Source organism: Streptopelia decaocto (genome assembly GCF_964273445.1).
Source record: "Streptopelia decaocto genome assembly, chromosome: 4".
NCBI lineage: Eukaryota > Metazoa > Chordata > Aves > Columbiformes > Columbidae > Streptopelia > Streptopelia decaocto.
In genome coordinates, this window is record NC_138658.1 from 53,721,802 (window position 1) to 53,744,518 (window position 22,717).

A 22,717-nucleotide genomic window follows, 5' to 3' on the forward strand; every position below is an offset into this window, starting at 1 on the left:
CTCCTCCCCATCTGTCTGGAAGATCAGCAGTGGGTAGTAGTCTGTCACATGCACCAAGTCAGGGAGTGCCCTGGTGATATCCCTGATCCGGGCCCCGGGTAGGCTACAAACTTTCCTATGATGAGGGTCAGCTCTGCATATTGGGCCCTCTGTCCCTCTCAGAAGGGAATCGCCTATTACAAACACCCTTCTTTCTTTCTTGTCAGAGGCAGTCTTGAGGTGTGGTCTTCTGCCACAAAGACATCAACTAATAACAACACACAGACTCAGAAATAACAATTTGCTCTTCTGAAAAGCATTTTATAGATTTTAAGTGTTTTTTATCTACAACATACATCCAACAGCACATTTCTAAGACAAGGGAAAGCCAATCAAGATCGGCTTACTGAAAAGTAACATGCAGCCGTGCTGGGAGGTTTCCAAAAAGCATCAAAAGGTTGACTAGACCTCTTGACTGCTCATTTCTAGAAATCCTGAAACTCTTAAAAATTAAGAAAACTATACGGTGTATTTCTTTTTATTATTTAACTAATTTTTTTAACACATTCACTGTTCAACAGCATTATCCAGGTTCCGTTGCTACGAAGCCTTTCATTTGAGCCTACAAAACTAGTAAATGAATCAAACCTTTGGCTTTCATCCTGACCAGGATCTTCACTCCAGCCAGCAGCTTCTGATTTGTCTGGGACTGAAGAATCCAATATTGAACTAACAGTAAGACAGCGTTCATATCGTTCCAACATTTTTTTTATCTTTTCTTTGGATACACCATGAATGTTTCGTCTATGAATTAAAAAAAAAAACCCAAACACCAACATTTCAGACTTGTATATTACAATAAGATAATAGAATAATTTAGTAATAATTTAATGATAATAAGTTTACAGCAAGACTAATCAGAGAATTCAGGGAGCCAAAGTAAAAGCTGTGAAACAGCAGTTCCTTCTGTATCAGTGCCCCAAGGCATTCCAAACAGGGTATCTCAGGCAAATCACTGCTCCACTTCTCCACCCCACCTGGTGGCCCTGCTTTGCAATAGGATGTTTTGCTTAATATACTAAAATCTAGAACTGTACCAATAATGCATCTTTTTCAAATAATAAGTTTCAGAAACACACCACATCAGATCCTGCCAGTGATGCAGGATACGAAACTAGTTATGGAAGATTTCTGAATTCAGTCTTCCTCCTCTGGTTTTGCTAAACGAAGAACTCTTTGAGCCTCCTATTCACCTATTGTTGTGGATACTCTGGCTAGAAATTTTCACTGACTGTTAAACGCTAACTAGCAATGTGCTCTGCAGCAGTTCCACCTAGAACAAGTGAACACTGTCAAGGATGGCGAAACAGAAATTGAAGGTTTAAGTTCTGTGTTAGGAAATAAAATAAGCTTCCTTGAACAGTGGGCAGCCTTTTGAATTTGAAAGCTAAGCATGTAAATTCAGATGACAACATATATTAAGAAATCACAGAAAAACTTACATTGGAAGAGACCTCTGGAAGTCACCTAGTCCAACCTCCTATTCAGAGGAGGTTCAGCTAGATCAGGTTGCCCAGAGCTTTGTCTTGTTAAGCTCTGAACATCATCAATGACAAAGTCTACAGACTCTCTGGGCGAACTCTTCCAGTGTCTGACCATCCTCAGTTTTGTTTTATTTTGTTGAGGTTTATTGTTTGTTGTTTTGTGTGTGTGTATGTGTTTTGATGTTGGTGGTGGTTTAGTTTGCTTGGTTTGGAGGTTTTTTTGTTTGGTTTTCTTTGGTTTGTTTGTGGTGGGGTTTTTTGTTTTGTTTTGTTTTTTTCCTTTATGCAATCAAAACTTCCAAAGTTCTGACTTGCTTACATTTGTTTTGTCTTATCCCTGCACAATTCTCAGAAGAGATTGTTTTAGTCTCTATAACCTCTCACAAGGTAGCTGGAGACAAAAATATGATCCTTCCTTAAGCTTCTTTTCTTAAGGCTGAACAAACTACTCTTTCAAACCAGTATCGTCTGCAAATCTGCTGCGAGTGCACTCTGTCCCAACATCTAAGTCATAAAAAGGACATTAAATAACAGTGGCCCTAGTATTAATCCTAAAATAAATCCTCTTGAACTCTGAATCACTCATCAACCCCTTTGTACCTGGCATCCAGCCAAGTTTCTAGCTACCTTATTACTCACTTACACAGGGGTTACATCTTGCCTATTTTGGCTCTAAGTAATGGCTCTATGACTTTATAGATGGCCCTGCTAAAGAAGTAAACAACAACAACGGTGATGCACAAGGGTTTGTGCCTCTTGGGCCATGAGGTGCTGATTGCCTTAAACTCAGTGACAGCAGAAGCATTTCAAATAAGGCAACAGACAGGCTGGATGTAAAAACTGCCCCAAACTGACTTCATTTTTGCAACCTCAGGAACTCAAAGGAGCAGTCACTGTACATTAAACATAGACGAATTGCAATAATTAAAACATCACATAATATCTATTGCTAATAGTATCTTTTGTATGTAATTAGAACAAAGTGACAGAAAAAAACCCACATAATACACATGATATCCCACAAAAGTTAATACTGTAGAAAAAAAAATTTAAAAGCTACTTATTATCACAAAATCTTGACTGATTTCTTCCTACGTCACCAGCCACTTTTTAAAAATAATATTTTATAGACTGTGAAAGATATACAATCTAATATGACATTTTCTTTTACATTCTTACCTTTCAAGTTCTTTTGGTTTAAACTTCCACCAAGTGTCTGGTTCTCGGAACATGACTTTGTATTTGAACTGCTGAGCCTGAATAAAGCAGATACAAAACAGAACAAGCCAAATCACCCACTTCATATTTCTATGAAAAAGCACACAACATGTATTATAGCTTGCTTCTTTAAAGCTGTTTATTTGTATTTTTCAAAATCAATTAAACATTTGGAATAACAATTTTTTGTTCAGTTTCACTTCTGATTATATAAACGGAGATTTTAAAAAACATGTATATGCATCTCTTACTGTAAAATGAAATGATCGCAGGAAAAAAAAAAATCACTTATATCATCCCTTTAAATGTCCCACCTCCTCTGAGTCAAGACTCAAGAACATCTCTTTGCAGGTACAGTATACACACCTCCACTTCCTCTCCAAGACAGAAAAGTTCACTGCTTACGCACAGAGCTGACCAGATATGAGCCAGCTCCAAAACAACAATCCAGTCACATTCACACAGCTCTTGTCACAGCCGTCCTGCCATATGGGAAACCTGAACGGGTGGCAAGTGAATGGTCCTTACGTGGTCTAGTCTCATCATGCCAGAAAAGGAGCCCAAAGTCTAATCAGGAGAAACACCACGAGTACTGTGCTATTTCTACCTGTTCCCATTGTCAGAAAAAAATGTTATCACCTTACCAAGCCCTGCGCTTCCTGAAAGAAATTCTGTTGCATATTTATTTCAGTATACAGCAAAATCAAGGATTTAATTTACGAAAGAATCGATAATCTGACAATTGTTAATAAATGCAAAGATAATAAAATAAAATTTTTATTAATAAAAATTATCTGTGTTAAGTCCCACTGTTCACTACCCCATTACCACACGCAGCATATGTAGCGCATCTGCTCAAAAGCTGTCAGTTCTACGTACTACACTCCCTGGTGTGCTTATATGCCACAGTAGCAGAAATCCCACGTGTAGTTTATAACATTTCTTCCAATATATTATTTGTTAATCAGAACCAATTTTATAAAATAATGCAGTTCTGTAAGCATTAATATTAAAACTATTAACCAAAATGATGAATGATCAACAGCAAAATAAGAGCTTGAGTCTAGAAGTGGTGATGCCCATTCAGAAGCAATTAAGTGAGAAAGTGAAAAGCTCCAGAAAACTGGAGTATGAGAAACCTATAACAGAATTCACCAAGTTATTCAAAGCATTAAACATAACTTTGGAAGTTAAACGTAGGTTGCATTTCCTTAGTACTAAATAAAAGCTGGTCACTTTTAGTCACTAAATAAAAGCACCACACTACTAACATAAAACCGTGCAGGTGCATTACTTTCATTACATCACTTCAATAAAAATTAAGTAGATCTGCATAACTTCAAGCAAGCTAGCAACATTTGATAACTCTAGCCCTCCAACTGGTCAGCTGGTGTCTGCCTCTAGGTCACACTTACGATGAAACTGAGTTTTCAAGTTTCACAGAGCATCAAACATTACTCTTATTAAGTAGTAATGGTTGTATTTTAAAAGTAGCTTAGGATGTTACTGCTCATATAAAATAGAAACAGAATTCAGCTTCCTCAACAATATTTATTTTTGCTCCCAAGTGCATAGCACTTGGCTTTGTCAGTTGGAATCTAGGCTGGGTCAATACTCAGATGTGCACAGAATATGACACTGGGTAATATGATTCCATGTAACACTTATTTTTATTCCAGACTTCCTTGTGGAATAACAGCTAGACTGAGAAAGATAATCTCATTTTAAAACATATGTTGTCGCCATGCTGGCCAATAAACCCTTTTCACATCGATCAAATTGTAATACTAACCAACGTAACATAAGGCTTCATCTCCCATGCTTGTATGTTTGTGTTGTCTATTATTATAGGTGAGATTCTCATTTCAAATGCTTCTTTGGCTGAAAGACATACATGTACAAGAGAATGCAATATAGTTAATTTAATTATGATAGGGTGGACATGTAATGTTTAGACTAATTCTCTAAATTTGTAATATTTTTAAAGTAGATAACCCATAATAATTAAGCATTGTGTAAGAACTCTTGCCACAGCTTGATCCATTTCAAGGCCCTCATTTATTTCAGAACTTCCCCCTTCACATGTAAAGGTACTGAGACATAGCATTATTCTTTTGAATTAATGCATATATGATAATCAAGGAATGAAAATGAAGATGTAAAATGTACCAAGATGACTAATCAATCAGCAAATTAAACTAAAAAAAAAAAAAACTACATGATCACCTTAAAGTGGACTTCTTTGTTGCATACAAAATTCTTGGCTTTATAACAGTCTTAAGATTAGTCCACTCTGTAAACTGGATAAAATACGAAAAATCAAAACAATTATTGTAATTTAAATACACAGTAATGAAATGTTTAGAATCATTAGCTTTAAGATACAGCACCATGTTTTTGTAGCTATGCTACGACATGTCTGAACAATTAAAATTATCGTTGAATCACACATTTCTTATAACCCATTTCTCCACTGGTTAGAAATTTGCTAGTAGAAAAGTGATCATGGTTCAAATTTAGCAAATAAAGCTTAAAAGGAGTTGTTCCATGGTGAACTTGGGGGAAGCCATTGTCAAGAAATATACCAATTATGAAAAAAAAAAAAAGTTTATTCTGTCTTGCTCTTAGAATTTTGTTTTAGATTTGCCAACAATTTAGCGCTCAAGAGCAAAAAGTAATCAAGAGCAGGAAAATAGCTGCACGTTATTTGCAACAACATCCTCATTACTTATTGCATATGCATATATGATGGCTCATCTCAGAAGAAGTATTTCTAGGAGATGGTACAGACATACAGATTACCACTCCAGAAATGGGACACAAACCAAAATACATACCAAGATGAAATCTGAGGATAAAACAATCTTTTGACAAAGACACAGGCACTTCTAATTGCAAAACACACAATGGACAGATGACTTCTGAGTTTGTGCTCACATTTTTTCCACACACATATTAACAAATACTTCTATGATGGGATAAATGCTTGTCCTGTGACACAGGCATTACAAGACAGGCAGCTTTTTTGCACAGTACACAAGCACTGAACTGTAAACAAGCAAGCTAATCCCTTATTTATTTCTCACCTCGTTTCCTGTTCCACTCATGTGCTTCCCCTAAGCAATCAGGGTCATAATGGTATTGTCCATGTTTAGAAAAGTAATCATCAGTACTAAGAATTATTCCACCTGGGTTATCCTCAAGCAAAGTCCTGTGAAAGATCAAGAAGTAAATAACATTTACCTGTTCTCCTCCCCACCCCAATATCTGCTACCACACATAGATATATTCAGTTTCTTGCACAAAATCAAGATTATTTGGAATGGAAGCAGTAAATTTAGGCAAGAGAAAAAAATAACCCTCAAAGCAAAGATGATGTATAATAATTCTGCTCCATTTCCAAAGGCTGAGAATATCTAGGGGAAAGACCTGACAGAGGTTCCCTACAAATCTCATTTCAAAACACCAAGAAAGGTATTTTTCCATTTACATCTAATGACATACTTTCATGCTGACAAATACGCATACAGCCTTAATTGCACTAAATATTTCAGGTGCAAACCAAAGTAGTCTAAGCTCAATCTAGGCTTTTGGAGACTTAGAAATGAAATCAAGAATTCAACCCAAGAAGCTCCGCATGTACTACTTACACAAAGGAATCCCAACAGTGGAAGGGGAATTTCTGCCTCTAAAGAGCTGGCCTATTTCCATCCATGTTATTGGAGGGAAACACCCAAAACAAACAGGGACTGGAAGAACATGTCAGACCTAACACTACTGCAGTGACCCTCTGCTGACATAAAACTCCTTTGGTCAGTGACAGAAGTCAGAACTAACGCCTTCTGTTTCAGTTTCTACTAGAGGTGCCAGAGCTGCGAGCAACTCAGCTCTCTGCTACTATTACTCATCTTGCTGCACATACCACGTAACCGGCAATTAAGGCATAAGCCTAACTATTTACGCGTGTCAGAAAATTGTCTTTGCCTGCACTACATCCTGCACACAATTAAGCAATTTCTTTTAGAAGCTCACAATATAAATGTTCTACCTTGCCAAATATGATTTTCCTGATCCTGGAACACCTCTGAGAAGAACAAGTACTTGACCTATAAGGTGCATCTTTTTTCTCATCATGTGACAAACAGGTGGCTGCTGTGCTTGCGAGAGGTTCAATTTTGAGTTTCTATCTTGATTTCCCCATACCTTCAGAGAAGGCTTGCTATCCCAGGCATATGAAACCACTGGAGAGGAAAAAGAAAGTCCATTTTCCAAACTCTTATACTCTGAAACAGGTCTCCATTGCCCTAGACTGGCAGCCACAGGAGTTACAAAGCTGTGACTTCCAGTGGATGGATAAAACACGGGAGCCATGAGATTCCAGTGTTGTTGAGGTTGACATGACGGTGTAGAAAAATTTAAGTTACAACCCTGCTGAGTTTGCTGAAAATCTGTAGGTTTTGGTGTTTTGAAACTGGGCATTTCAAGAGAGTCACATGCCTCTGGAAGAGAAGTGCTCTGGTGGCTGTTAAAGGCAGTCACTACTTCTTCGTGCTGTTCCAGGCACCCTGAATTCAGATTTCCAGTGACAGCTACTCCACATTCCAGAGACCTTTTGGAGGACTCACCAGAAGCAGCAGTCACAGTTTGTTGATCCAAACCAGTATCTTGTGTCTGTTCAGAACTTCCACATGGTATTTCTCCATTCAATTGTTTATAGACTTCTGAAGCTAAATCATGTTGAACATGTACTTCTGATGAATCAGAATCTTCCAATATCTGTGCAAAAGCATCTGATGCAGTTGGTGAGTACGTGTGGATGCTCAGCTGACCCACCGGTGGCTGAGAACAGCGAATTTTTTCTAAAACCTCATTATTTGTCCCTATTTGCTGTGGAAAAAGTACGACATTGCACCCTGAATCAGATTTTTCCCACTCAGGAAATCCTTTAAAGCCATCGTGTTCCACAGAGTACTCATGTACTATTTGGTCATTTGCAGAATTGGACAATTCATCACTCAAGGTGTATCTCTGCAAGGCATTTTCTATTAAGGAATCCAGTTCTTCAGTCAGCTGCACATCAGGTGACAGGATCTTTTCTTTTTCTTCTTCAGAATTACTTTGTTCTGCAGCATTTTCCCCCATTCTTTCATTTACAACAGATCTTTGCTGATTAACAAGAGCTAGTGATGCTACTGAACCCAAACCCAAGGTTTTTGAAGATGCGACTCCTTTGGCATGGGTGGACAGCTCTAGCAAATCATCCATAGCGTTCTCTACTGTTGAATAAAGTAAAGAGAATAAAGCATGGTCAAGTGAACAAACACAAGCTGATCTGAATGCAATGTTTTACATGAAGGAGTATTGATCACACCTAAACAGACAACCAAAAGACAGTTCACCACTTCATCCTTTAACACATCTTCTGCAACTCCCTTGATTCATTTCTTACTAGAGGTAAAGACAGAACCCAATAGAGACACATTACAAAATAATAACCTAAGAAGCATAAAAATTACTACGGAAACAGTGTCTAAAATTTTAAAGTTTAACTAGAAAAAAAAAATCAGAACTGGGTATTTAAATGGATACTTATTTCTAACGTAACTCATATAGGTGAAATAGTGTAACATCAACTGAAAAATGCTACTGAGGACTAAAGATATAAAAGTATGCAAAAGATGCTCATCGTGGCTAGGCCCAATTGAAAATGTCATACCTAATACAGACTGAAAAATCCAGCACCTGCATTAATTCTTTGTAAAGCCACTAAATGGAGTTTAAGTTGCCTGTGATCCACATGAACAAAAAGAAAACCTGGCTTAAGTATCATCCAAGCCCTAAAGCTAAGCTGCTGTTTTCCAAAAGACAGTGTAGCAAATATTCTAAGCCCATTGGAGTGCAACTTTTTCTGCACACGTTAAATAAAATCTTCCTTGTTCTTCCATCTTGTCCACTATATGAGAGGAACTTGCTACTCATATGAAAAAATGCTGATTTTTCAATTTGTAAACTATTGTTAAAAGTACAACACAATAATGAACTCAGCGTGATTAATGAATTCTCCAATAAGCTTCTAGATAAATCCATTATTTCGATAGAGGTAAATCTTATGAAGAGTTTGAAGCATGAATCAGTAATGCCATCGATTTCAATTTTAAAAGGAATAACATCATAGCAACAAACGAACAATTTAGGTAAGAACAGCAATAAAAGCAGTCCTTTCAACAGCTGCCTAGCTTTCATACATATTAAAAAATGCTTAACTCCACCTTCTTTGCAAATAGTCTTAGAAAAATCTCAGCTAATGACATGATCTTAAGAATACAGACTGATTTAAATGCTTCATATGTGACTTGTTCTCCTGCCAAGTAACTCCTCAGATGATGCTATCCAGCATATCATCCGTTACTTTTATTATAAGTGAATGAACTTGTCAATAGAATTTCAAAACCAAAAAAGCATGGGAAGGACTGGGCACAGATGTTAAAACAGTCTGCCAGGAGAGGTGGGTATGTAGCTCGGCAGAATAGAGGGGAGAAACACAGAGAATTCAACATGATAAACAGAATTTATCCTGCAAAAACTAATAGAAAGTAACACAAAATCTCAATTTAGGTATTTAAGGAAAAGTAAATGCTGCCAGGACCACATACTGTGCACTACTGTCTTAAAACAACAAAAAAAAGTGATCTAGAACATAAAATACCTCTCCTGCAGAAACAGTTTATGCACCTAGCAGATATGGCACAGAAACTAATTGGAAAAAACAGATTCTCCTCACAACTCTCCAACCGCCTGCACTATGTCACAGAAAAAGACACTTAAACGGTACCTCCATTTATGGAGCACACTGCTACTGCAGATTACACCAGCCTCACAGAAACATTGTCAAACGGGAAAACCTTGCATGTGAAGAGACATAAAATTTCAAAATATTATGACTCACCTATTCATTAAAAGCTAAACTCACAAATACACTTGCAACACCCACATCAACTTTTCTGGAGTCGCCCTAGTTAAGAGCTGTCTGAGTACGGAACAAAACTGTAATGCAAACTGCACATTATTTACCTTTAAAATCACATTCAGACAGAACCATATAAACCACGCCAGGATCTAGGTCAGAAAACATCTCTGACATGCTGTTGAAGAGCTCTTCCTTATTGACACTACGCACTGCTTGTGACACTGAGCAACTTGCGTCCCCTTGGGATACAGCAACAGCAGTTCTGTCAGAATTGCCATTCTTCAAAGAAGGACTCCCACCAGTTTTCCTTCTTCGTGGCATTTTGTTTTCTAAAAATCAGCTTGCTTTTTGTTTTAGTTTGTTCACATGAGGCTGACAGCACCAGGCTCAGAAATCACAAAAAACCTCTCGTAACTGGGATACGTATAACAGAAATAGCAGACCTGGAAAAAAGAGAACAGAGAAATTTTAATAAAATACACAGTCGCATCTCCATGTCTCCTATTTAGATAGCTAAAAGATCAAAAAAATACATAATCATCCAGGAAAGTATTTTCTAGAAGGCTGCCTTATTTTCAAATGGCCGACAGCTAAATAGCAGCCTCATTTTCCAACTAACTAGATATTGAATCTGTGTCTGGAAGAGAGAACAAATAAAATGGAGTTTAAAAGAAAAACAAAACAAAACAAAAACAACCACAGAAAGGGAAGCAATATAAGGCAGCCAGTTCACAAATATTCCCCTGCTAACACCTACTGATGACCAGTTAACATTATGGCATGCTTATATTCTGTTAAAATTCAGAAATATTGCTCCTCTACTAAAGTACTGGAAAACATAACAGACATCTCAAAATCTTCCAGAAGTCCTTCAAGACTTATCCTACAACCCCCAATTTTTTCAGAGGGAACAGCTGAGGTTATTCAATGTTCAAACAATGGTGTACATTGCTCAGAGACGTTGCAATGTCTCCAACAATGCAGATTCTCAAAACCAGACCAAACATGGGCCAGGGCAAACGCCTTCAGGTAACTCTGCTTAAGAGGGTGGGTTGAACCAGATGGGGGACTGGACTAGATAATCTTTTGAGGTCCCTTCCAATCCCTAACACTCTGTGATTCTGTGACCTCCAAAATCGCCTTCCAACCTCAGCCTCCCTGTGGGTTTTTTAATTGTTAGAAATATTTTACAACTTTATAAGCCATAAAGCAAGAAGAGGCTTCTGTCTAACTCCCCTCACTTCTGCCATACAGCCTTCGAATAAGTCTGGTTAAAACATTATGACACCTATAATAACTGAAATCACTGCACTAATCTTGCGTGGAAAAGGAAAGCAATTATTAATTGAAGTACAAGCACACAGTATGGTATGATCTCACTTTTTTCTTTAAATCAAATAACATCAAAGCTCTGGTGTGTTCTAGTGCTGCTCATAATAAACATTTATAATTTTTACAATTATTCACAAGACTAGGAAACCCTGGTAAGGCTGAGAATCTTAAGTTAATTACAGCAAAGAGTCACTATTTAGTGATAACAGTTACTGAGTAGGTAATAAATTACTTGTTTCTATATAAAGATTATTTTGGTAGTGATGACCAATTAAACCTGTGCAGATAAATCAAGCAGCACTTCCAAGTTCACTTAGTCCTCCCCTCCCTGGATCACTGGCATGCAAATGACGATGCCAGATCGGTGCCAGATTCGACCAGCACTTCCCCAGTATTCTCTAGCAATCTCTTCCAGCAACCAAGATAAGTATAATTTAGAAGAGGGCGGACCTTTGCATTCCAAAGTCATAGAAATTTATGTAAGAAAAACAGACAATTCCAGGATCCCAGGAGCTTCTACCATATGTATATGGACCTTAGATAGATGAGACAGATGTCTGAAACAATAAGAGGTCAAGGAAATCTGAAATGCATAACAAAGAAAACAACACAGAGGAAAAGGAAGATATGGACTTCCAAAAATAAAGGAGAAATGACAGTGGAAGATACTAGTTAGCCAGACTGAGTCAGGACAATTGCAGCTCTTTTTCTCATTACACTTTTTTTGGCTCACCCCTCTGATTAACCATCCTTATACCATTCCTTATTGTCACAAAGTATTCAAACAAAACAATTTTTTAAAAAAGTTATAGCAAATCATGTTTTTCAACCCTGTATTTCTAACTGATTCATCCTCCAGCCAGTAAAACAGGTTGAGACCTAGCTTCACACAACGTGTCAGTGCTAAAAAATGCGATTGTTCGTCACTAAAACAGGTTCAGCAACAAAGATCCTGCAAGAGAGAAAGGTGTTCATGCACCTTGATGTCACTGAACACTGATAGCCTTTCAGCAGAAAACTCCAAGTGTTGCCAATGCTTTAATCCAAATCTCTTATAATGACAAACCCGAAAGGACACGCTGCTGAAAAGACGTGCTCTGTAGCTCAGACTTCTATCAATCAATTGCCTAACCTCACTATGCGATAGTCCCTTCCCAACGTATTTCCTGAATTAGACTGTGTATTCCACTATATATTAGGATGGCTTACTCTAATGACCTAACGAAGCCATGCACTTCAGTCTGCATGAATCTCATTCGGCAAATTTACAGTGCATTGCTTCAGGATTATTGAGGCCTAAACTGTTTATCGCAATTAATCACAGAAGAGAAAATAAGGCAGAAAGTAAAAGACATCGGTCACCTCGGAACTTACACACAGGCCAAAACCTTGGTGACTCCCAGTACATCTACGTATGCTAAGGCAATGCACAGATCCACATTTTATCCCATCTCTTCGTAAAGGCTTCGTAAAATTGTAGAAATTGTTAAACCTATCAAAAAGATAGATCAGCATTGCCCGCGATTTCATTTAAATAACGTATTTACTATGGTCGGTATCGCAAACAGGTATTTTGGCAGAATCTCCTTAGTTTACCACAATATTTTCAATGAAATGCCTGGACCAATTCCTGGGCAGTATCTACTTTTATTGTGCTTGTTAATGTCAACAGAAGATAAAAATAGATGCCTGTGCACACACAAAGCACACTGTACTGTATCACATAAGAGATAACACACATTCAAATGAAAGGAACAATTTTCATTTGCTTTTAAGAGCACACCCTGAACTTCACAGAGGATTTTATCTAGGGACTTGCCTTTTCAGATCTCAAGTTTCTCTTTTTGAAAATCAGTTTAGTATGAAAGAAGAAATAACTATGAACAACCCAACAGCCAGACTTGCAGGTCAGCTATATTCCTTGGTTCTGGATAACATAGTATGAATCAATCTGTAGTTTGCTATGGATGAGGGTTGTTTCAAGATGAAAATGGAGTTGTAGTAACATAATGATTTAGAAGAGCAGGGCTGTGCTGAACACACTGATAGGGAATTCTATACAAGTAACCAGAGGCTGCAATATACTTGGAGGTTCACTGTTCAGTTCTGGGTATTGCTGTTTGACACACATCCAATTAGGACAAACAGCTGTTTCATTTCAGCACTGATGAAAAACAACACTCCTGTGGCAGCCTCAACTTCACCTTTAAAAGCTAAGCAAAACAAAATCCATGAGCACCTCCTCACTTACAGTTCTTCAGAAACACACATCTCCTGACATTAAGGATCTCCTCCCAATGTAATTTAACTACAACAACCAAGCATATGTATAAAAATATGCACATATGACCTGGCACAGCAAGAGGATGGACCAAGATGTCAAGCCTCCCAGCATCTTACTAACAAGACTCAACTATGAACTATCGTTTCATAAACTAGTTCTGAGAATGTTTTTGTAATTCCCTCGGGGGGGGGGGGGGGGAGGGGCGGGAGGGAAGACAGAAAGAAGGAAAGAAAGAGAAAAAGAAAGAAAGATGACCGATGTTTCCAATAATTACAAAGTGTCTGGCAGTTATACAGAGAGGAAAAATATGCAAGTTTTTTTTCCTCTTCTCTCCATTTTTGCACTCTCATACTTAAACTGATAAACCAATTGATGAAGTATTACAGTTCTCAGAAAATATATAAGAAAATTCTTCCATAAAGCAGTGAATTTAAATCACTGTACTTACTGCAAAGGAATTCCCTTGCAGACACATTCCAAAAGGTTCCATTTTATTTTCATTAACACAATGGTCCACAGAAGATATTGATTCAAAATAGTGGGAGTATAATAGTCATCCTGGTCAGACTCTTCACATTAAAGAGAAAAAAATGTATAAAAATAAAAAACCTCCAGGCTCCAATATAGGTAATATAAATTCTAACTTAAACTTAATTGTAAGCTGTCCTCAGAAAAATCCAAAGTTTACTTTTTCTTATGACACGTAATCTAAAGAATTAAAAACATTTAAACCATCCAAACAAAAATCTAAGGGAGAAAAAAATCCCCAAGACCCTCCAAAACCAAACCTGTTATTTTTAGAAGATCTAAGATTTCATTTATGTTAGGAAATAATTACTAACACAGACTTGTCCTACACAAGCCATCACATTGCTAATCAGTACTGTTATAGCAGCAAGCCTGCTGTGAATAATTCTTCTAGAACTTTGAAGAAATTTTAAAAAATCAGCCTACAAATACATTTTCTAAAATCAGGCTAAAACGTACACGTTCCAACTGAAATATTTTATTATCTTCTAAGAATTGTATTTTTACAAAATCAAACAAAAGCTACTATAAACCAATATTAGGCACCACCTGATTGTTCTAAAATTACTGGAAAAGCAACATAAGTCTCAGGCTAAAGACACGCATTGTTATTTTGTTTCCAGTGTAATATGAAAATGTATATGCAGTTGCTGAATAAAGATCTGATTAAAGCCTGACACATCTCATATGTCTTTCACACTGGGACGTCTTCTTAGAAATCACACATGGTAGCCGGCATTTTCAAGATGTGTCAAAAAGAAACAGGTAGTATTCAAGAGACAGAACACAAAGAATAAAGGAGGAAATATACTAAAGTACTTTTAAAGTGAGTTAGGTAGTTGATATCAAAAGTATTCCCAAAGCTCTTTTAATCAGGGATACTGCATTAGGAAACAATCAGCAGTAAAGATAGTTTTTCAAAGTCATGATAACTTATTTTTTAAGAAAACAGACAAGAAAAACACTCTAACCACTATTCAAGCTTCACTAAAAGCATTCAGCAGCATGGGACATTTTTGGTTTAACTGTGATCAAGTTCAAATGACAAATAAGTTATTCTTCCTTTTTCAAGGACAAAGGAAGTCTCCAGCCTTGACACAATGCCACATTCAACCAATATGACCAAAGCTGCCCTATTTGTATGTATCTTCAAATTTCTCTGATGAATTTAAGGAAATTTACTCTCTTTCTATATATAAGAGGTTGGGTTTGAAGCTGGTTTTTTTTTGTTTTGGTTTGCTTTTGGGGGTTTCTAAACAATTTTTTAATGTCAGACTACATAAATGTAATGTTCACTCGAATCTTCTGGCTTTAAAAAACACACACACACACATATATTGACATGCTGTTGACTGGAAAAAAAAAGTAGTAATGGCACAGAACTTACATTTTCAGTTTCACTGAATTGCCCCACAGTGGATCCTTTCTCATCTTTCCAAAATCACCACTGATGGCACACTTCATAAAGATCTGCTGTTAAAAAAATATAATGCACTCTTCTGTCAGGAAACCATACTTTCAAACATTCAGATTAGATGTCAGCAGAAGTGGATGCTCCCTCCTGACAAAGGAATGATCAGAACAAATTAAAATTGATATTTTGCTCACAGACTATACAACTTTAAGCAAAGTTTTAACACTGAGCAATACATGTAATTGTTTTCAGTTGATCTAGCACAGGTAACATTTTACTGAAAAGTATCCACCATACCAAGTTGAGCTCAAATATAAGTTTCTAATCTAAAAAAGCTGGCATACATCAGGTAAAGAAATAACATAATGGCAACAGAATCAGGAAAAAAAGTAAGTTTCCTCACTTGTGATTTCACTTGGTTCTTCGCCACAGTTCTTAACCATCTTGAAGAGGTTTACATATCCATGTTGGTTAAGAAAAGATTGGTTCTGTCATGTAGGGAATGAGGCAAAGAAAACCTGGTACATCAAAATCAGATTATGTTATTTACAGAAACACCACTAATTTGCAATGTCCTATTGATGCTAAAAACTGCATTTCTGTTCATTGAATCACTGCAAACTCCTAATCCACTGTGTACACACTGAAGACGTTAGCTCTGCTCAAAGCCTGACTTAATCCCAGGGTACACATTAGCCTAGAGCTCACTTCCCTTACAACAGTCTTGTGCTTTCAAGCAAATTAAAAAACAAAACAAAACCAAAAAAACACACCACCCTATGAGCATATACAACTAAATCAGGCTAATAATTTGGAAAAAAATATTCTGTCACATTCCTAACATGGCAGGCTGATGGTTCAACTACTTTACAGCCATCTTCACAAGAGATGGACAAACCCAGCTCCCATTTTGCATCTAACTTCATTCCACTGCTCCAAGGCATTAAGAATTACCATCAAAACATACGCAGTACTTCACACAAGCAAGAACTTATGATAGTCCAAATTTACAAAGTAACAGGCAGGTTGCAGGCTGAGAACACTATTCACCCCACTCTCTAAAATGTGGCTTCACAAAAAAACACACCAAGAAAGGCTGAAAAGCCATTCAGCAATTTTACAGAACATTTAATCTCTGAATACAAATTCAGCCTGGAACAGAACGGAAAGGCTGAAGTTCACCTGATAACAGTGTAATGCTACACTGTTTCCACTACTCAGATTTCTGCTTTCTGAATAAGGCTCTGCTAACACATGCATTAAAATACAAAGGTTATTGCCACATTAATTCACTTGTACTTTGAAGTCTCATAAATGGAGAAAAACAATTAAGTATTTAAATACAAGCACAAGATAAAGTAGCCAGTGAAATCAAACTGAGACCCAAACATCGTACTCTCTAGTTGTATTTATAAAACAAGAAGCTTCTCTTTTTGGACAACATTCAAGTTCCCTCTCTGAAAACCAGAAGGTAAAAAAAGGGAAGGAAAAAAGGAAATGCCTTCCAGCAGATTTTTCTCAATAAGTCTAAGCCTAGCAAAGGAGACAGTCTGGAAGCCTTTTGTGTTCTTCCATTTGTGCCCGCAGCCAGCAACAGAGCAGGCCATCTGAACGTTTCATTTTTTAATGTGAAAATCTATACCCAGCTAGAGACAAAGTGGTTTTTAAAACACTTTGAGCATCTTTTCTGCTCTTTTCCTTCTCCCAGTCAGTGTTATTCCCACTGGTTGTTCCATGGGGTTTGGCTATTTCAGCAGTTTTAACTCTTTTTCACATGAAATTCTGTCAAAGTGCAAGAGACTGACAATGCATACATCTCAATACACTTGCTCTATGCAATCTGCTCTGCTAGGGAGTTTTCCCACTTTCGTGATTTTTAAGTCTCCTTCTGTATGGCCTGAACCAGAGGCAAATTCTTTTGAGGCAGCTGCAGAATATATACCTTGCTTTGAGGAGTACAAAACAAAAACTTCGTCCATCAACTACACACACAGTTCAAGAGTACAAAATCAGCACAAACTCATCCAAAGTAGATGCTCAGGAAGTAAATGAAACTTTCTGGAAAAGCAGAGCCCTGTTCACTCTGAAGGTCTCTTCTCCACATGCCATGTCATGAGAAAACAACCTGCAGTGGCAGTCGGCTGGTGTTTGACAGGTGACAGAAGCTGTCACACTCCACATCATGCTGTTTCCTTTTAAGCTGGGAAGCTGCTGGTGCTGGAGGTCCTCTGTGCAGGTGAGTACAAGTTCCCAGAAAGGAACTCTCAAAGACAGGCAGATCAGCTGGGTGCATGTGATTAAAGCAGTGAGGTGGGTGGAGGAGAGCCACCAGTGAGCACATCCTCCACCACCAGGTCTGCTTGGCATGAACTACTTTTATACTCACCTTCCTTTTGCTGTGTGCTCGGGGCCTAAGCATGGAACATGGCAAGAAAAGAAATGGGCTTGGGATTATGGATTGCACAGACACACCATCAGACAAGCTATGAAAAAAAAATCAACAAGTGGTTGTTTTCCATGTTTAGGTGGAGAGGGTTGTTGCTTTTTTTCTTTTTTTTTTTTTTTCCAACAAATAAGTATTTTCAGTCCTAGGAGAGCTTAAACATATCAGATCCTTTTATGGCTTCCCTCCTACATTCTTTGGTAGCCTCCCATGCAGCTCACAGTCTTGCTCAAGCATGCTGAAGTAAGGGTTACCCATGCCCATGCCAAACTCAGCTTTGAGGGGAGATCTTCCAGGAGGCAGAGCTCTCGAGCTGCTGGACTGTGACCTATGCCCAGCTTCCAGAGTAATGTTAACAGGCTGCAATGACTTGTGGTTCTAGTGGTGCTTCTGCAGTTTCACACCTGCAATCAACAGTCCTGCCTGACATTATATTCCTGCTCCACATTATAAAACAGCAAGAGAGAGAGGTATTTAGAAAGAGAAAAGAGCTCCAGCCAGATGGAGCTGTGACTTGCCCACACCATGTTTCCAGAGACTTGTCCAAAAGTCAGGCTGAAGGGCAGTAAATAAGCGTAACACATCTCTGCAGAACCACAGTTCCTCAGCAAAAGAGAATTTCCATTCACATCCTCTCCAGATGAGCTTTCACACCTGTTTCTGAAAAGCCTTCAAATAGACGGCAGTGCCTGGATCTTGTAATTCAAGACTTGGTGTCTCTCTGAATTGCTGGAAATAGCTTGTAATCTTTTATAATATAAACTGCAGCTCTGGCAAGATCTAGCTAAGAAGCTACAATATAGTCTAATGCACAAAACATTTGGGGCTGATAAAAAAAGGAAGATTTAACATTATAAAGCTGAGCAAGACTCTCCCAATGAGGTTAATTTTACTACTACTGTATTCTGCTATATTACTGTTTTCTGTTTCTTAAGGTTTGGGTTTTTTTTTTCTGTGACTGAGACCTGGACAAAGGATGAGCATTTATTTTAGTGCTTGGAAAGCACTAAAAAAAAGGGCAGCAGCAAGAATGAGGAATGATTTAATCAATTTGAGAAGATACTGTAAAAAAAGAGAATTAAAGAAAATCACAGGTGATCCTTATTATTATGGGCACACACATGCAGGCAGCATTACGGAGAAAGAAAAAGCAGAACATTAAAAAGAATACTTATTTAGAGTTTTCTGCACTGACAGCAGTCAGGACTGGTAATAAATGCAAATTCTACTTCCCCAAATCTTGGCTTGCTTTAGCTGCTGATGCAAATGAAGACAGGTTTACTTTCTTCTTACAGATGATGCTGCAACTCTAACACAGCTGGAAACAAAGGCAAGTGGCTGCAAAAGACTCAGACTCCAGAGCATGAATCTTCAGACCTACGTAGACATCTAACAGGGCTTCTGCAATGTGACCAGGTCTTGGTTCTGGTGCGTCCACATCCCAAGGCTTCTCAGCTCCACACACGTCCCTTGTGTCTGATATGAAGAACAACTCAAAAGCAGCACTGCCTGGCCAACTTTCTGCAGTATAATGTCTTCCCACCTGAAGGTCAACTTAAAACCTTCGAGTCCAGTGCTGCACTCTGGTGACCCTCAGCTGCCACTTCCCTCTTAGCACACTCACACAGTTTCCAATTCTGTGACCCCAAATGAACATGTGTTGCACACTGGGATAAAGCTGAAGCACAAGAAATTTTTGGACTTCATTTTGTTTCTGTATTTGAGCCCATGCTGAAGATGCACTCGAGTTTGCAGAAAGCACTTGCAAGAACTGGAGACTAATGAGAACATCTTGACTTCCAGAGCACAAGGTGTGTTGAAACACAAGTCAGATTTTTCACCAAGGTGTTATCTATCAACCTGTGACCTCAGAACACTAGTGGACACATCAGGAAGCTGAGGACTCAGGTTGGAAGGAGATGTAAAGCAGTGGTGGTCCACATACAACAGCAACATGAGAACCACTCAAAATTTCCCAAACAGGAACATACTATAGTGAGACAAAACTCACTTAGCCAGTTCACACTGATTCAAGTTGCATCATACAATTACAACTTAAGAAAGCAAGCAAGAAAGCAAATAACATAAAGAAAGCAAGATAGGAATGAGAATAGCTCCATTCATGTGGACATCCTAAATATTTTCTGAGGAAAAAAAAAAAAAATCATGTATCAGGTCCTAGGCTGGCAACATTACACAGAACTGTCAGGATTGTTTTGTCTATTGCATATGCTCAAATGTACTTCCATTGCTGAAGCCACTAGGCCAGGTGAACATAGCATACACACAACTACTAAAAAGATAAAAAATAATTTCAGTTTAATGTAAACCACAGATAGATGACCTCATCCTGAACAAGGTACATCAGCAAAAACTTTACAGCCTCCAAATGACTGTCACTATTTACCTGATAGAGACTTAAGCCTGTCATTTACCTTCATAAAATAGTTCACATGAGGTCACCTTTTATGACTAAAAAACATCAGCCAGGTAATTTTAAATAGTTTAAAATGGTGGTTTGAGTTAACACAAGCAATTTTTTGAGATGGAACACAGATGAGTTACATAAACTAACCCACTAGTAGATAAAAAAATCCCCAGTGGAGTAATGAGAACAAACAGGTGGAAAACTTAACCTCTTCCACAACCACGGCTAGATTTGTATGGAATTATTTAAGTCTGAGAGGCAGTGTAACTGACAGCTAATTAATACCTTACTAACACTTTTATAGTAGCAGAGCCTCTGTAAGAAAAAAACAAAGGAAGCAACTTCCTAAAACTCAAGAGTTAGTAAAATTCAGGAACACAACAAAGTGCAACAGCTCTAAGTATACCATGGATGTTCCCTAACATCACGCCTAAGCTAACATTTTTGTCACATTCTATTGCATTTTCAATTTGAAACACTAAGAATTTCACTTCCCTCTACATCAGTGCCTTCCCCAGCTGGATGCACTGGTGTTAATACAATATAGGGGGAGTTCCTAAGAAATAAAAATACATATGTATCTTAACAAAACCACAAAAAAACCACCACAGGACAATTCCATAGGTTAAAACAAAGGCATGACACAAGAGGTGAAACCATATAAAGAAGAAACTGAAGGATTTTTAAGATGGGCTTTGATGTTACTAAATTCCCTTCACAAGCTACTCACACGGACACAATCTATGATGACGCAAACTATTGCAACTTGAAAGTGCTGCAAACACATGAGGTAAGCAAGCCCTGCCCTACTCGTGGTGACTGTACCCTGATGAATCAGGACTGAAACTCTTACACGTACAAACGTATACCATACTTAACTTTTTCTGCCCTTCTGTACTTTGCTTCAGTTTTGTATCTTAACCTTCAACTCCTGAATCACTTCCCAAGACAGATTCTCTAAAGCTTTTATTCCAGTGAAAAGTGAAATGGATGTAGAGTAGCCCGATTATCTTCTCAGTTCTTTTGCTTTAACTGAAACATCCAAAACACTTTTAGAGGTTTGTGTTTAACTTCTGTGTGAATTATTCCCATCTTTTAACTGCAAGGTCTGATTGAAGGACTTGAGATGCATACTAAACTTTGTCAAGATGCTGCATCAAAACACTTCCGGTGTCTCTTAAGACTCAAATTGTTGTCACTTAGAACAAACACTAAGAAAAGTAAAAGCACAATATTTTTCCCCTCCTGTTAAGTCAGGCTGCCCTAAATCCCCAGCGACCCTACAGCACTTGGTCAGCAGAACTGCAGACCCCGTCCAAAGCACACGGGAATACTGTGCTATGAAGGACACAAGCACACGGTGAACACTTTCCAGCGGTTCTACACTGTTCAAACCGAACAACTCCTTAAAATACTAAAAATATTTTTATTTCATTTTCGCGGGAGATGAATTTATCTTGCTGGTCTATGCTCTTTGGCAGGTGTTTTGAAAGTTCACAGGAAATGCACATCGGCAAAGCGTTTTCATCAACTCTCCAGCCCCGACCCTCCCTCCCGCGGCCGGTGCCTCCACGGAGGCCCCATCTGGGCGCAGGGCAGGGCCGCGCCCTCCCCGGGTTGGAGTCGGCGTTTCCGAGAGGAAGCCCGGGCACCTCGGCCGCAGCCGGGCGAGGCAGAGCCAGCGGCGGGCGAGCAGGCAGGCAGGCAGGCAGGCAGGCGGCCCCTCACGCAGCGGCGCGCCCGCGATGTCCTCCACACAGTGGGGAACGGCGGCCCGACGGCAGCCGGGAGGCCCACGGGAAAGCCCCGCGGGAGCGCAGGCCCGAGCGGCGGCCTCAGCCCGGCGGCGGAGCGGCCCACCCGCCGCTGCCGCTGCCCCGGCCCCTTCCCCACGCACCGGAGCCGCCAGCGGGGCCCGCGACCCACGACCGAGCCTCCGGCTGGCGGGCGGGCCCGCCGCGCAGTACCCTCCCCACCGCCTCCCCTCCCACCCGCAGGCAACACCTCTCCAGTGACGCCTGGGGACAGGCCCCTCAGCGCCACCGTCCCCGCCACCATGCGGGACGCGGCGAGGGGGCCGCCTAACGCCCGCCGGCGGGGGGAGAAGCCGCCTCCCCGCCCCCGAGCCGACGGAGGCCGCGGGGGACCCGCACCCTATAGCGAGCAGGGGGACAGCGAGGCTCCTCCCCGCTCCCGCCGCTGCGTGACAGACCCCGCCGGCCTTTACCTCCCGCCGCTCGCTCGCTCCGCTGGCGGCGGCCGCAGGGACTGGTGAACTGCTCGGCGGCGGCCGGGGAGAGGGGGAGGCTCGGGCGGAGCGTGCGCCGCGGGGACACAGTGCCGCTCTCCGTCCGGCCGGGGAAGAACAGCCCGGGAGGAGGCTCCGTGCCGCTTCGCGTCCCTCCACGCCCCCTGCCCGCCCGGGTCGCAGCGCCTCGCCCGGCCGCACCCGCCGCGTCCCGAGGAGCCGGCTCGGAGGCCGCTCTGGCAGTGGGCGGGGGCAGCGGCTGCTCCCGGCCTCGGGCGCCCCGGGCGGGCGGCGGGAGGCTCTGCCTGTGGCGTCCCCGGGGAGTCACCAGC

The 22,717-nt window shown here is 39.9% G+C and overlaps 1 protein-coding gene across 7 annotated transcripts in view; it reads right to left on the reverse strand.

The window, feature by feature from the left end:
- Window positions 1–22,717, reverse strand: part of N4BP2 (NEDD4 binding protein 2) — a 46,908-nt gene extending 24,191 nt beyond the window's left edge. For 2 of the 7 annotated variants that reach the window (XM_082051405.1, XM_082051400.1), the window contains exons 1-9: window positions 22,365–22,715; window positions 15,670–15,784; window positions 15,240–15,413; window positions 9,813–10,151; window positions 6,790–8,017; window positions 5,828–5,952; window positions 4,534–4,622; window positions 2,703–2,779; window positions 628–783 (exon numbers count right to left, since the gene is read on the reverse strand). In XM_082051405.1, the coding sequence (XP_081907531.1) occupies window positions 628–783; window positions 2,703–2,779; window positions 4,534–4,622; window positions 5,828–5,952; window positions 6,790–8,017; window positions 9,813–10,029 (1,892 nt within the window). In that variant the 5' untranslated portion in view covers window positions 10,030–10,151; window positions 15,240–15,413; window positions 15,670–15,784; window positions 22,365–22,715. Of the gene's footprint in view, window positions 1–627; window positions 784–2,702; window positions 2,780–4,533; window positions 4,623–5,827; window positions 5,953–6,789; window positions 8,018–9,812; window positions 10,152–12,402; window positions 12,533–13,772; window positions 13,894–15,239; window positions 15,414–15,669; window positions 15,785–22,364 lie in introns of all 7 variants that reach the window. The other 5 variants (XM_082051403.1, XM_082051404.1, XM_082051401.1 and 2 more) reach the window with 5 other exon arrangements.